Source organism: Globicephala melas, chromosome 4, assembly GCF_963455315.2.
Source record: "Globicephala melas chromosome 4, mGloMel1.2, whole genome shotgun sequence".
NCBI lineage: Eukaryota > Metazoa > Chordata > Mammalia > Artiodactyla > Delphinidae > Globicephala > Globicephala melas.
The window spans coordinates 45,589,796-45,605,249 of NC_083317.1; the positions used below are offsets into that span (position 1 = coordinate 45,589,796).

General features: G+C 37.3%; 1 protein-coding gene across 2 annotated transcripts in view; it reads left to right on the forward strand.

The window, feature by feature from the left end:
- The window catches only part of CRYBG3 (crystallin beta-gamma domain containing 3), a 114,895-nt gene that overhangs the window by 47,717 nt on the left and 51,724 nt on the right, over positions 1-15,454 (forward strand). The window contains exons 7-12 of one of the 2 annotated variants that reach the window (XM_030860997.2): positions 822-969; positions 6,057-6,193; positions 7,462-7,576; positions 8,732-8,767; positions 10,932-11,065; positions 14,543-14,669. In XM_030860997.2, the coding sequence (XP_030716857.2) occupies positions 822-969; positions 6,057-6,193; positions 7,462-7,576; positions 8,732-8,767; positions 10,932-11,065; positions 14,543-14,669 (697 nt within the window). Of the gene's footprint in view, positions 1-821; positions 970-6,056; positions 6,194-7,461; positions 7,577-8,731; positions 8,768-10,931; positions 11,066-14,542; positions 14,670-15,454 lie in introns of those variants that run through there. The other variant, XM_060297948.1, reaches the window with a different exon arrangement.

Consider the following 15,454-nt stretch of genomic DNA (forward strand, 5'->3'; position numbering starts at 1 on the left):
TAAATTTTTAAAAAGTCATTTGTATCACTGATCTGCTCAAGAAGTGAAAGATTCTTTGTATGGTGTAAAAATGATGGAAAACCTCATTTGTTATTATGGACCATGTCCCCTGGACATGTGGGGGCCAGAGTTTCTTTGTCCAGTGTTTGCGTTACCCACTGGTCAATCACGTTAAAACAGTGTCGTGTAGTGTATCTTCATGTTATAAAATGAGACACATGTGCTCTATTGTCCAATGACAGGAAAATTAGGGTAGAAGTGGAATTTGGAATTGTTAAGCTATTGTTTTTTTTGTTTGTTTGTTTTGCGGTACGCGGGCCTCACTGTTGTGGCCTCTCCCATTGCGGAGCACGGGCTCCGGACGCGCAGGCTCAGCAGCCATGGCTCATGGGCCCAGCCACTCCGCAGCATGTGGGATCTTCCCAGACAGGGGCACGAACCCGTGTCCCCAGCATTGGCAGGCGGACTCTTAACCACTGTGCCACCAGGGAAGCCCCAGCTATTGTTTTTAATGTAAATGTGTATACAGCATCTGTAAAGTGTATGTATACATAAATGTAGGCACAGGCATAGACTGTGGTGCTGTGTTCAGGAAGTATTACTTCCAAGTTCTGTGCACTTTTATTCTTCACTCTTTGCTTATCCTTACATTAGCATATTTATCATTGTTTCAAAATAGGATTATATGCTAGTAGTGGAAAATAGCCCAGATATTAAAATTTAAGTAGAGAAGATGGTCTGTGAATTATAAGTATCATTTGTTTTATGCCTCGTTTCTTAGAAAATTAATTATAACTGATCATGCTTTCATATTTGTTCAGCTGGATTTTATATGAGAAACCACATTTCCAAGGTCAGAAATGTATACTAGAAGAAGGGGAAAAGGTGTTAAATCATGACTGGATCCTTCAGAACAGAAAGCATCCACAAAGAAACTTTGTATTGGGGTCTATCAAACGTGTCTTAAAGGTAATGGAACAGTTGATTTTATCCCTATTTTTTATTTTATTTTGTTTGTCATGTAGTAAAGCTGTACTTTGGCCCAGCAATGCTAGGAAATGGTTGCTAATATTTGTGCTAATTTTATTAATCTTCATATCATATTGATAATTTTTTGACCAGATATGTATAAAGTGTTAAGTGAATGAAAATTTAAAATATTACATGTAATCTGGCACATAAAATGTTACGTTATGTATATGTATTTTTAATAGTAGTAGGAGTATACCATCCAGACATCTTTAGGATAAGATATTTACAAATATATCTTTTTCTAGTGTAGATTTCTATTCCTCATTGTAGCTGTGTGTGTGTGTGTGTGTGTGTGTGTGTCTGTGTGTGTGTGTGTGGTGTTTATGAGAAAGGGGGAGAGAGACGAGTGTTAGAAGAAATTAGAGAAGGAAGGATGGGGAGAGGAAGCGAAAAAGTGTTGCTTTTTTATTTTCTGTTTAGAAAATATTATTTAATACTAAGATGAGGAAGGTCTTGCCACATAATGAAACATTTTGTGGGAAGTGCCTTGGTGGTTTAGAGGAGGGGTGAGTTAGTGATAATGACAGAATTCTCCCATGTATTCTTAAGAGTTCCTTCGGCAGTAATGTAGTCCATGATTTAGCGCAGTGACTCCTGTGACAGTCGTGGACATATATATTTTTCAAATTATGGAGATTCCATTTATATGCTAAAAATGTCTAAATTGGAGTGGACCCTATCATGATGACTTGAATCAACATTATTTAACCTTGATAGTTGCAGATAGCATATAGAAAAATAAGAGGACATACAGGAAAACTCATATTATCATAAAGGAGTGTCTGCATGAATTAATACCTTCTGCAAAACTGTTAAACAAACCTTTGTCTAACAAATGTTTGTGTCTTCTTTTGGACCCAATACTGTGATAGGCATTGGGAATAGAAATACAAGTGATGTACGGTCTTGTACTTCAGATTGCTCAGAGTCTAGGTCAGAGACAGCTGAATCACATGACCATATGATGTGAGAAGTACTACGCAGGGCCCTACAGGTGCTCGAAGAAGAGGTACCTCACCCAGAGGAGGTGGTACCTGATTGGCATCTTGACTGAGTGAACAGGAGTTAGGCAGCACGGGAGATGTGAGGGAGTCCCTAACAGAGCCACATGTGTCAGATACTGAGGTGAATGTTGGTGGCTTGCTGGTACTTCAGGGAGATTGATGGCTACAACATAGAGGGCAGTGTTCGTTTTCATTGAAGAATTTAATCGCAAGCAGTTCAGCTCAGCAAGCAGCATTTGAGTGCTCACATAATTAGCTAACTCACGAGAAATTCCTTGAAACAGATAATTAGTTTGTAGGTGGAATCTTCTAAGAGTTAAATAATGTGTGGTTTTGTGCCTGCCTTGTGAATGTCAGGCACTGTGCCAGGCATAGTGGGGGAAAAAAAAAAAGATGAATAAAGTATTGTAAGCAGCAACCTCCACCCAGAATCAAGCAACAATAAAATCAAACAAAACTTCAATCTGTTGAGCCTGGGTATATAAATGGGTATTTGCACTTCCGCCATTTGCTTCGAATATATTATAAGAAAGAATAAGTCATACTTGCATTTTTTTCTTCTTCCACTGTTTGTTTGTGGAGTCATTTTTTAAATTGCAGTGTTAGTGCCCGCTTGTCTTGGACATGCTCGCAACTATTAGTGAGGAAGGAAAATAAAACTATTGAGCATTGAATGGAAAAAGCATTAGCATTGTTCTAAATATTTTACAAAGCAAGAATCAGGCATCAAACTGCTTCCTTTCTCCCACCTTGTCAAAATTCTGCCTATCGATAGCTTCATTTTCCTGGCAGCCATTCCAAATTCACCTAGGCCTACGCCAGCTTTAGCTTGTTCCAGCATCTTTTAGGGGCTCTAGTCTGAGTAGTCAAACTTTTAATGTTCTTTAAAGAAAATACTTTCATGATGTCTTTGTTTTGCCGTGAATAGATAGAGCAAGTAACAGAAGATACCATCAGTCATCAGCAGTTGTAGATTCTGCTCAAGGGTCATCTTTGCCCCCAGTGGAAATAACTGGAGGTGGGGTAGCAGTGCAGTGAGTCTTGAGTCAAGTGCTTTCTTTTCTCAAACAGAAAGAAGGAATATTGCGCATTACTCTGTTTATTACACATTTAATATTTATTTTCAAAGAATGACATTTCCCTCTTTCAGAAGTTACTTAGGTTGTGCCCTCATTAATGAGCTGAGAAGAGAGAGATCTGTTGTTCGATCAGGGACTGGAGGTATTTCATGTAAGGTGGAGGCAAGTTTTTCTTACTGTTTTTGTAATTCATTCCCACCCTGTTTCTCTCCTATAGCTTTGTCTCCATTCCTACTAGTCGCTTTAATAGTCTAAGCTTGTAGATTTCACCAAGATATTATAAAGTATATCATGACTAGAAAAGTCTGGGAGGAAGCCATATAAATTCTACCAGGAGTAAACTGCTTCTTGTTGCTAGGTTACCATAAGGCGCCCTTCAGTTGCTAGTGTTTACTGCCTTTGTCAAGAATTATACAAATCTTGCAAAAGACATTACTTCTGTGAATAGCCACCGTGGAGAAAATAGAACTCATCAGTGAAATCTTTTTCAGTCAACTAGAGAAAAAAATTTGTCCTCTAGTAAAGATAGTTGAGAGCATAAGCATTCTTATTTTTATTTTCAATTTTTTAGCCATCATTATGCTTTTTCCATTATCTGTTTCCTTCTGTGTTGTGGTAGACTCATGCCTCTTAGCTTTTTCCCTTTTAAAATACACCACCCAAACATTGTTTGTATAACACAATGCAGAGGAAACTTATTTGTGTGAGACACTTAGTTATGTATTCTGTTACTGTACCTCAGATCCCTGGGGGAACATTAGTATGGCAGCATTTTAAATAATGTTACTAGAGCTCTATTTTTAATAGCAAACAAAAGAGTCTTGAAGATTGACAGGTGACTTCTGGAGATTTCTGGCTGTTTTTTAAATGAAACTTTAGAAGGAAATATACCTTTTATACTTTAAAGGATATTTTAGGTTATACCTTTTTACCGTACTGCATTTTAGAACTAACTTTCTGAAAACAAGATGTATCAACTTGCTTGCTTTTACATATTAATAAGAATGATTAAGAACGATTAATAAGAGAACTCAGTTTGAAGAAAGATTAAAAAATCAGAAAATTGCAGTTTTAAAATTGCAAAGCAGATTATAATAAAAATATAATTGTTTAATAACTGTCACCTCTAATTGTTATTGCATTTACCTATTTTATTAAAGCACAATCATTTGAATTTCACAATGTCTTGGATGAGAATTATGCTACTGAAACTTGAGTTGTGTAATTAAACATTCATGATTACTGAGATAGATTGTGTGTTCAGACAGAAGCACATCTGTAGTTTTAGAGAAGAGAAAAATAATTGTGGTTTTGATTCTTTAAGAAATGATAAGGTATTTTTTTTAATTAATTTATTTTTGGGGGGTCTCTCCCATTATTCTTTTTTTAAATTTTTAAATTATTTTTTTAACATCTTTATTGGCGTACAATTGCTTTCCAATGGTGTGTTTCTGCTGTATAGCAAAGTGAATCAGCTATACATATACATACATCCCCATATCTCCTCCCTCTTGCATCTCCCTCCCTCCCATCCTCCCTATTCCACTTAGAGGTGGTCACAAAGCACCTAGCTGATCTCCCTGTGCTCTGCAGCTCCTTCCCACTAGCTATCTATTTTACATTTGGTAGTATATATAAGTCCATGCCACTCTCTCACTTCGTCCCAGCTCTTTTTTGAGTTAGGACTTGACTACCAAAAACAAACTTATGGTTTGCAAAGGGGAAACGTGGCTGGGAGGGATAAATTAGGAGCTTGGGATTATCGTACATACTACTGTATATAAAATAGATAACCAACAGGGACCTACTGTGTAGCACAAGGAACTCCACTCAGTGTTCTGTAATAACCTATATGGGAAAAGAATCTGAAAAAGAATGAATATATATATATATATATATATATATATATATATATATATATATAACAATCACTATGCTATACACCTTAAACTAACACAAGATTGTAAATCAACTATATTCTGATAAAATTTAAGAAAAGATTTTCATAAGTAATAATACAGACAATTTTGTCTTTAGTTACAATAAGGGAAACATTTACCAAGGTTAGAGAGGCCAGAAGCAGAGGTAGTATGGATACCAGTATGACTGAAGAGTTTTGGGGAGTTAGTATAGCTCACTGGGTTGTTGCCATATTATAGAAAGGAAAACAGAAATATAAATTTGAAATGCTTGGGTCTTGAGCCAAGGATTATGATGAGGGAAGTGGTGTTCTCACAGGCCCAGCTCTATAAAGAGTAAGCTTACTCGACTGGTGGCCTAGGCCCATAATCAAAGTCTTGGCCTTGATGAAGAACCTTGACAGTGGAAATTTTAAAGGAAAGTTTGACAGGACATGGTGACCGTGGACGTGTGACGGAGTATAGGTTCAAATTTCATAATGCCTTTCTTCTTCAAACCAACTTGTACTAAAGAAAATAAATACCACAAGTAGGAAAACATTTCCTTTGCCCTCACTTCTAATTCCTATTTCTTTTGTCAATGTAAATTGGATAACATGCTGAGGGAGCAGTGCCTCTCTGTTATTTATTTTTTATGTTCCCCATGAGATCAGCTTTTATTTAACTCCCTTCCTCCCTATGGCTTTGTTATGCTTCTAAGAAGGAAGGCTTACAGACTCTTGGCACTCAGATAGTTTGGTAAATCTGAACCTTGGTTAATGGAGCAAGACTTTTAAAAACAAAGCAGAGAGAATTGGAGTAATACTTTTTCAATCAATAATATTTATAATTTTCATGTTATCAACGTAACTCCTTAGAAAAATTTATTTTAACAGACTGGTAAGGAGAAACAGTACTTCCTTTAGGCTGTTTTTGGATAGAAATTCAACTGAACAATGAGAATAATTGTAACTGCATGTCCAGGGTGTTGAGAATACTGGAGTGTGTGTCTCTAGATATTTCAAAGCCAATTTTTTTTTCAGGATTGCAGCATTCCAGAGATAGAACTTTGCCCACAGTCTGACCCAGCATGTTGTCCTATCTACCTACAGCAAGCAGTCCCCAATTTGGAAGAGCTGAATATCCCCAAATCTGTGTCTCTTACTGTGAAGTCAGGAGTGTACGTATCCGTTTCTCTTTATTACAGTGATTGCTGGTTACCAAAGTTAACTTTTTGTTTAATGTTTCAATTGGTGACATACACATTTCTGAAGTTTTAGTTAATTTTACTGTTTATACTTCTGGATACCCAAGGAAGACTTTTGCAGGGATTAAAACAGATTCTGTCTTTGTTCAGATCCAATTAAGTCTTTGGTATGTGACTCACAGGAGCAGATACAGATTCTCAGACGTAGTTCTTGATAGCTGCATCCATTGTCTTTTCATCTACCAGACTGTGGGACTGAGAAATAAATACATGTCCCTGGCCTAAAGTTCTGGAGCCTGAGCTATTTGTAGAGTGTCTCAGTGCTGATAGTTATTGAGGGCCTCGTAGGACCAGGGACATGGCACCTTTTTATTACTCCTCTATTCCTGGAAGACAGGTAGAGCTGCTCTCATGTCATGAATGAGGAAATTAAGTGGCTTGTCCCAGGCTGCCAGTTGGTAAGCGTTAGATTTGATACTAGCCCTTTCTGATTCCAGAGGTATCTTCAGGACTGTGGATCTAAATTCAATCTTAATTCAGTCCCAGATTGGCTTAAATCATAAGTTTTGTGATGTCTGGTTCAACATGGATGCTTCTCTCTTTCAGCATTTTCATCTGCTCTGGAGATGGTTAGTGTCGAATTTGGGGGTCACTGTTGGACATCTTTCTTCATCTCCCCCAAGTGTAGATTAGAACTGTTGGGCAGACCCAGTAATTGACATGATCCTGAGAAATGTCTGTAATTATCAAGTTTAGCTGGTTGCTAAATGGGTTTTTTAGGAATCTTATTTCAAATGCTGTTCCTGAGGCAGCCCAAGAACTGATATTGATTCTAAAACTGTGGGTCAAAGGTATAAAACGCTTAGTGGAATCCCTACCTCTTATTGTCCTAGTTTAAAAAAGAATGGAATATAGTGGAATGGTTTTTATTTTTCAGTTACATCCTAATTGTAATTGTTTCACACCTTTTAAATATTGGAAAATTCTAAAGAAAGCAATGCCAGTGCTTGGAAAACATATAATAAACTTAGGATAGTATCTGAATGTAAGTACTTAACAACTTGTTAACTCATTGTTATATGCTGTCTGGCAATGTCACTTTGAGTGTGTTTTACTAGTGTAATTCTGTGACAGAGGTTTCTTTTACTTTTTGTAGCTTTTTTTTTTTAACTTTCAACTCTTACAGAACCAGATTAAGGTATTCCTATTATACTTTAACCAACCATTCATTTCTTACTTAGTTGGCTTGCCTACCCAGATATTAATTTCAAGGGGCAAGCCACAGTTTTGGAGGAAGACCATGGACTCTCTGAGATTTCTGCAGCAGAAATGAAATCATTGCATCCACTTCAAATGGTAAGCATATTTAAAAAGAAGCATTTTCCCAAGTATCCATGAATTCAAAATTAAGATAGCTCTGATGATTGGTCATGCATCTCGGTCTTGAGAAATGTATATGTATCCTACTGAATGGGCAAACTATTCATACATTGTGTTTCTGTTTCTTTCAGTGTGTGTGAAAATATTTTAATGTTTTCTAGAAGACAGATGTCTGAATTTACTTTGTGCTAAATTTATCACAATGCAAGCAGTTTCTTTATAGTAGTATTCTGTGAAAATTTTGCAAACTTTAAAAAGTTCTGAATTTGTTTTTTTGATGCTTATTAGAAAATTGCTTGTTGGAAATTATACTCTTCCATTGCAATAATGAATGATAAGTTCAGCATTAATAATAAATGGGCAGTTCTGTCAATGGTTGCCTTCTTAAAAGTAATAAATGCCTGCATTAATGATTTATTTTGTTGCAAACATTTTTACTTGAGGGGCAGACTTCAGTTAAATGATACTGTGTGATAAACCATTATGGTTGTGCTGTGCCTTTAAAAAAGCAACAGGAAAAACTGAGAAATTTTAAGGAATATCACAGTGTGGAGTACCATTGGAAACAAGGAAATTATAAACTAGAGCTTTTGTGAGGAGTGGGTTACCTTTTATGCTCTACACCCCTGTGGTCACAAAGATAGTAAGTGTGATACGACGTGTTGATAGAACTTGGAAGAGGAAGTGCTCTCTCTAATGTAGAAAGCCCAAGCAATTGTAGAGAAGCAATTTAGTATTATGTGGTTTAGAAATGTACTCTGCCAGATGAAAGTTTTAAATCTACTAACAGCTCCACTGTTCTGAGACACTCCGCTGTGGGGTTAAATCTTTAATTGGTCACATGTACTTAAGCACTAAAGTTTGGTTTCCTTCCTTGTAGCGGTTATACTCTAGAAAGTATCTTTTAAGATTTCTTACCCCATCTACACTGATGTAGAGTAGTCTGACTTGATTTTGACCACTGTAGAGTTCTCTACTTAAATTTCTAAATTTTAAAATACACAACTTAAATTTGACTAATATGTAATCTTCACTGATCAGATTTTTATATAACCTACATACATCACTTAGTTACTTTTGAGTACTTTAAATATGTGTATGTCTAATATTAAAATTTCTTGTCATCTTAAGGGTGGACTGAAAGTGGAAATGCCTATGAACTTAAAGGTGAGTCTTAAACACACTTTGGTAGCAGGCTAAAAAGTTTGAGTATTAATCTTTAAGTATTTTGGACTATTAAAATAAAAAAATGATTACCTGAACGTATGCTAATAATAGCTAGCTAATGCATATTGGGGTGGTGGGAAGTGACTGCACACAGTGGTTGCTGAGAGCCCAGGCTTGAATGAGGAGAGGGCTCAGTATGCAAAGGTGGAGGTCTGTTCTGACAACCTAGTCAGACCCAATAAGTACCTCCTAACAGGGTGGAAAGATGATAGGTTTGATATTTGTTTTGTGGAGTGGTTGAGGTGACAGCTAGACATTCAAGTGGATATACCTGGCAGACATTTGGGCGTGATGCTGAGGATGGAGATCAAGGATGATGGAAGGAGGTGTAGGCAGCTCCTATGAGGTGATGTCAGTTTGAAAGTATGAGTATCTGAAGGGAGCGGTAGAGGCAATGAAACCTGGGGTAGTAATAATGCCAGGATTAAGTACGTTTTGGGAAAGGAAAAGAAATGGAATTAGAAAATTATGGGAAAGAGAGATAGGAAGAAACCCTCTGTTTAATTAAGTTACAGCATTTCCAGAGACAGGCAGGGAGACAGGAATTCATCCTCCTCTCCTCCAAAACAAGGCACAACTCCTCCAGCTTTCCCATTTCTGGGCTTCCTAATTTTTGGAATTGACTACCGTTTTCTCAATCACATAGATGGAGTTTTTTAAAACTTAGTATCTGACTATCTCTAATACACCTTGGCTGTATGTTGGAATCATACATGTGTGAGCTTTAAAAAACTACTTATGCCTGGGTTCCACTGGAAGAGATACTTTTTTTGGTCTGGGGTGTGGTTAAAATTTTTCAAAGCTTCTTAGGTGATTCTAACATACAACCAAGGTTTCGAACCAGTGACCTAATAGTTTCAGAATTAGTTGTGACACAGTTAGTTGTGACACTCCCTGAGTGATGTCTCAATCTCCTTGTCTGCTGAATGAGAATTTCAGGTGCGACAGGCTGGGAGTCTGACAAGTTGTAGAGGTGTGTGAAAGGAATGGCTATCCTAGATAGTCACAATTTTCACGTTGTTAGGTGTTGGCTTATGACTTACTCATCAAAAAATTATTGCTTCTTACTTAGTTTGAATGTGTTCAGCATATGTAGCATGTATTAAACCCAAATAATACTTCATCACTTCCAATAAACACTCTGAAAATTTAATACGTAGAAAACAGCAGGAACAGTACTACATATTTTTTTCAGTCTGTATAATGTTCTCAGTTTGTTTTTTTAATAAAGAAGCTATAACTTGCTGGTTCAGTGTGTCTAAGCATGGGTCTTATTTGCCAATTGTACACAAATTATGCCATTAGCCATAAATAGGACCAAGTGATAAGAGTGTGGATAGATGAGCGCTGTTATCACTCTTATCACTTTCCTGTACTAAGGGCAGCTTGTGTTTGGGAAGTAAAGAGCATCAGAATGGTAGAAGAGAAGAACTACTACCAATCCAAGTTTGAAGTAAATGAAATACTAGAAATCTGTTTCCTACTACATTCCCTCCTCCCCCATTTGAACCAAATATCCAATAAAAATACCAAAATTCTTTCAATCATTTCAAACTTTTAGGAAGTTTTGTATTTAAATTCAGGAATTTGCATATCTAATTCTTCTCAGTGATTAGTAGTGACCATACAAGCAGTGCTACAAGACACAGCATGTTCTCTCAAACCAGTAGATAATTTGTCATTATGCCCTGGAACCCCTAGAGAGTTTTTATTTCTTATAGAGGACATTAAATAACTGTAAGGCAGGTCTGTATCAAATTTTGAACAGAGAGAAAAACGTAGAAAGATAATTCAAGAACCAGTTATAAGACAGTTTACTCCATGAGATGGTCCTAGGATTTGGGTAACTAGAACAATGTAATCATGCTTGAGTATAATGATACGAGAGAAACATATTATCAAGATGTTTTAGCTTTATGATGATAAAGACTCACATATTCCTTGTGAATGTCAGACAGCGTGCTATATTTTGAGTATGTATTAATGAAGAAAATGGACAGTGGCCCTTAATTCAGGTTGTGGCCTTTAGTGTCACTTAAGTAAATCAGTATGTATCTATTCTAAAATATGAGCCTGCTAAGTAATTTTCTTTCATATTTTTCAGGTTATTATTTATGAAAAACCTCACTTCCATGGACAGGCCAAAGAGTTTAGTGAACATGTAGACTCTGTCCCTAATTTTTTAAAAAATGATGTAGACTTTCATGGAATTGGATCAATGCGTGTCATCGGTGGAGTGTGAGTGTTATATTTTCAATATGTGAAAATTTCAGTTGTCGATTTTTGAAGATCGGCACAAAACACGTGCTAAGCAGAGCAAAAAACAACCTACCTTAGTCTAAAACTATACATCCCTTCTGAAATGTGGGAAATAAAAAATATTAGTTACTGACAGCTTCCTGTGAACTCTTGTTAGTATTAGAGATTTTGAGATAGATTAAATGAAGAAAACAGTTTCTAAAACTTAAACACTTAGTATTTCTAAACACAATATAGAAGATAAGAATTGCAAGATAAAATTACTTTTTGACAGATCGTGCACATGAATGAGAGCCCCAGTTTTTACCCCCTATTCTACCTTAGTTGACTTTCTGTGCTGAGCATCTTGGCAGTGAGTCCTCCCTCATTAAAGAAGTAGCCTGGATTGTGTGTTTACAAAGTCGAGGATTCTTGACACTGGTTATCCTCTGGCCCTGCATTGTTTTAAGAAAGCTCCCTAAGAACTTCTAAGTACAAACCCAAGTGTAACCATCATGCTGCTATCCTAGTCTCAATCGGCAGTTACTGGGGCAAGAACCCCAGAAAATCCATGACTGCACCTGTGATGTGCCTTTGTATCCTGGCAGGTAAAACCATAGAGAAGAAGCCTTCCTCATAGCTTATTTGCCATTGTCAACTCAGTGCTAGACTTCCTTCAGACCCGTTGTGTTAGTCTCTCTGTTGATAGGTTGGACTGTTTGGAATGATGGTTTAGTTTAATTTAAACATCCATATCTCGTATTATTTGCAGTAATAACATCATATAACTTGTTCATGCTATTCTAGCAAAAGATGCTGCTCAAATATTTTATTCATAGAAGTTAAATAACTTGTTTAAGATCAGTCAAGGGTCTACATTTAGAGACTTAACCTTTGCAATTTCTGACAATAAATCAAGCAATGGCCACACTAGCCAAAATGGAAATATAAGAGAGTATGCGATGCGTTAGATATGTAGGTCATGTCCATAATTAGTCTTGTTACTTACCAGGGTTCTTGGCCTCTTTATTCAATAGGAGGCTGACAAGAAATTCAGGCAAGGCTTCACTGGGGCCCCTGCTGTAGCAGGGGGGGAGAGGGAACAAACAACAAATTCCCTTTCTTACTCACTCCCTGAGCGGGTGGTGAGCTTGTTCCTTATATGGGGTGAGGGTAAGGGTGTGTCCAGGGGTTGAGCCCGAGGGGTAGCTTAGGTAGTTTGCCCACCCCTTAGGTGGTGGTGTGTGCAGGGGGCATGGACAGTGCCCTGCCTTTGCTCCCCAGCCCCCTGCCTTTGCTCCAGGCACTTCAAAAGTGGCAGTTGTGTTTTTTGGTCTCTTTGTATCTTTTGTTCAGAATTTGCCCCAACTGCACATGTACTCAGTTATTTTTAGTCCCATATAGTTTCTTTGTATTTTGTTGCTCCAGGAGAGGTTTGTTCAGGTGCAAGCATTGCAGCACTGCAGCAAAGGGTCCCAGGTTCCAGCCTGTCTGAGTCTGACATATTAGTAATCAGCTAATTCCTTATCTTTGAATTTAAAAATTTTATTAGAGGCTTGAAAAACACAGCTCTTTTAGATAAACAGATTTTTATTGTGTTGTATTTAGTTAACAGTGTTCTCTGATCTGTGGACACACATGCTTCTTGTTAATCCTGCTATAAAATATTTTTTGCCTTTTCTTTCCTTTAGGATCTGAATGGTTTTATCATTAACTATATAGTGATTTGCATTGTTATTTTCTGAGTGTATTTGCAGTTATTTTATAAAAATCTCAAAATATTATGCTGGTAAAACAGTATACACACTTTCATTTTTTATATGACACCTGCAGGAGAAAAATGTGATGTCCTAATTTAAAGGTGAACAACTGACTTCGTTAGTTTTTCACAATTTCTACTATTTTTTTGTTTTGTTTTACTGCTTCTCTATTTCATTATTTTCACTTTTAACTTTTGAACTTTATCTGTAAGTAATAGGAACTCTTCCTCACCTCTGTCTTGTCTTGAGGAGTCTAGGGAAAGTGAGGTTGATGTGTCTTAATTTTTCTCAGATAACATCTATTTTTAAATATCCCAGATATATAAATTGAATACTAATCAAAACTTTATCTATTGAGAAAAGCTGGGCAGAAGATTTTTGAACTGTCATTATGTAATAATTGCTGATCTGTCCTTTAATATTAGATCTTCTATATCTTATATTATTTTTCCCATTCAGGTGTATTAAAAGCATGTTTCGAACAGCTACATTTATGTAAACTTAGAATTTGAAAGTTCTCGTGTGAAATTTATTTTCACATAATAGTTTAAGAATAAAATAATGTTAGTTTCTTTATATATTACAAATTAATGAAGATGTATAAAATGTTTTTTCCAACTCATGTGGACCCTTACCCTGCCATATGCACTAAGGAAATTGGAGACAGGTTCATGGTTACTGAGTGGCTACTGTTATTTTTGTACCCTATGAAAACGGTTCTTTGGGATATTCCTTGTATTTTCCCAAAATAATTGTAGTCAGCCCTACCTGGCTTCATTTTGTCAAGCTCCAGAATTCAGAGGTCCCTAACCCAGGAGCCCAAAATAGTCACCCTTGAAATCTGCCCCATTGGAGGGGGTCCCACTCTAGTTACACAGTGCCAGCTGAAGGCAGATTTAATCAGGTCAACGTGTGTTTTGAACCATCTATGCCCACGTTGCGTTAGCTACTGTGGATTGCTCCAAATAAAGGTAAGTTTCCTGGAGGACTAATGACTAACGGTGTTTATCAGTGTTCTGTATTGATAATTTTAGAAGTCAAGAAACCTGTGTCCCTGGAAAGACTGCCACAGTGCTTCCAGTTTCCATTATCACCACTGATAAACTAGTGGGAGCAACATTTCCTACCCATACATATTTACAGGAGTCTTTGTATATACTTAGGCCACGAGGGCTAATACCAGCCCAGTCGCATTTCCCAGTTCTTGCTTGCTAAACCCACCTGTAATGTGTTTCAGATCTGAAGCTGGTGACGGGTTCCTTTGATTTAAACCCTAAATAAATATTTAATATAGTAATCATTCTGGGGTTCCAGCAGAGCTTAATCAGAAAAATAAGACTGATTATCTTTGAATCTCAGTGTGGGCTTGCACTATTTCTCATTGGCTATTTGTGCTTTCCATTAGTTTTTACTCGGCAAACTATTCTCCGACCATGTTGAGATGTAGTATCGGGTCATGCTGCAAACATTTAATGAGAGTTCCTCTGTTGCAGTTCTACAACAGTTAAGCTTTTGTTGGGAAAAGCCTCCAAACTATAAAAACTATTGATCCATGAGGCATACACCATTTGTTTGTCTCTGTAAATGGTAGCAAAATAAACGTGTTGCTTTTTAAAATACGGTGATGTGCAACGCGGTGCTTTATGATGATTTCCTCTCTTGCGTTCTTGCCTGCAGTTTTATCAATGACTCAGTTGGATGTCCTCTGTATTTCTAGGTGGGTTGCCTATGAAAAAGAACATTTTAAAGGCCAGCAGTTCTTGCTTGAAGAAGGAGATTTTGAAGACAGTAGTGCCTGTGGCGCGTTAAGTGGTTCCATCTTGTCTTTCCGGTACTTACAAGCTGTGAGTTAGCCTCCTTGTTCTTAATTTTCTTTTTTCTTTTTTAGCTCTGCATGTAAACTGGATATGACCTCTGGTAGAACATAAGATTATAAAATGTTTGTAATACCTGAGAGCATTAAACTGAACGGCTTATGTGACTTGCATGCCTTTCTTAACTGCCATGATTAACATAGAATATTTATGTTTAGTTTTCATCCATTGATTCCATAATCGTTTTTGACCACCTGCTTTGTTAGATGTATTGTGTCAGGTGCTGGAGATATGGTGGCCAGAGACTCAGTCCCTGCCTTCGCAGAGCAGGCAGTGATAGTGTAGATAGCACCTATATAAATGTTTGATATTGTTTGACTATGACTGGATTAAGCACAAAGTACTCAGGATACCCAGAGAAAGGTCAAGTACTTCCCCTTGGAAGTAGAGAGGAAAAGAGGGCAGCTGAGCTGAAATTTCAAGTTTGAGAGTTAGCCAAGTGAAGAAATTTGGGGACAGGGTGAAGAGGAAAGACAGGTGTTTCAGCAAGAGGTTAACATATAAAAAGGCAAGGATGTAAGCCAGTGGTTCTCAGCTGGGGGTGATCTTACCTAGGGGGCATTTGGCAGTGTCTGGAGACATTTTGGACTGTTATGACTTTGGGGGGGGTTGTGGTATGGCATGCTACTGACATCTAGCGGGTAGAGGCCAGGGAGGCTGCTAAACCCCTGCGATTCACTGAACAGCCCCCCACCACAAAGAATCATCAGCCTAAAATGCTAATAGTGCTGAGGTTGAGAAACCCTCATGTCAGT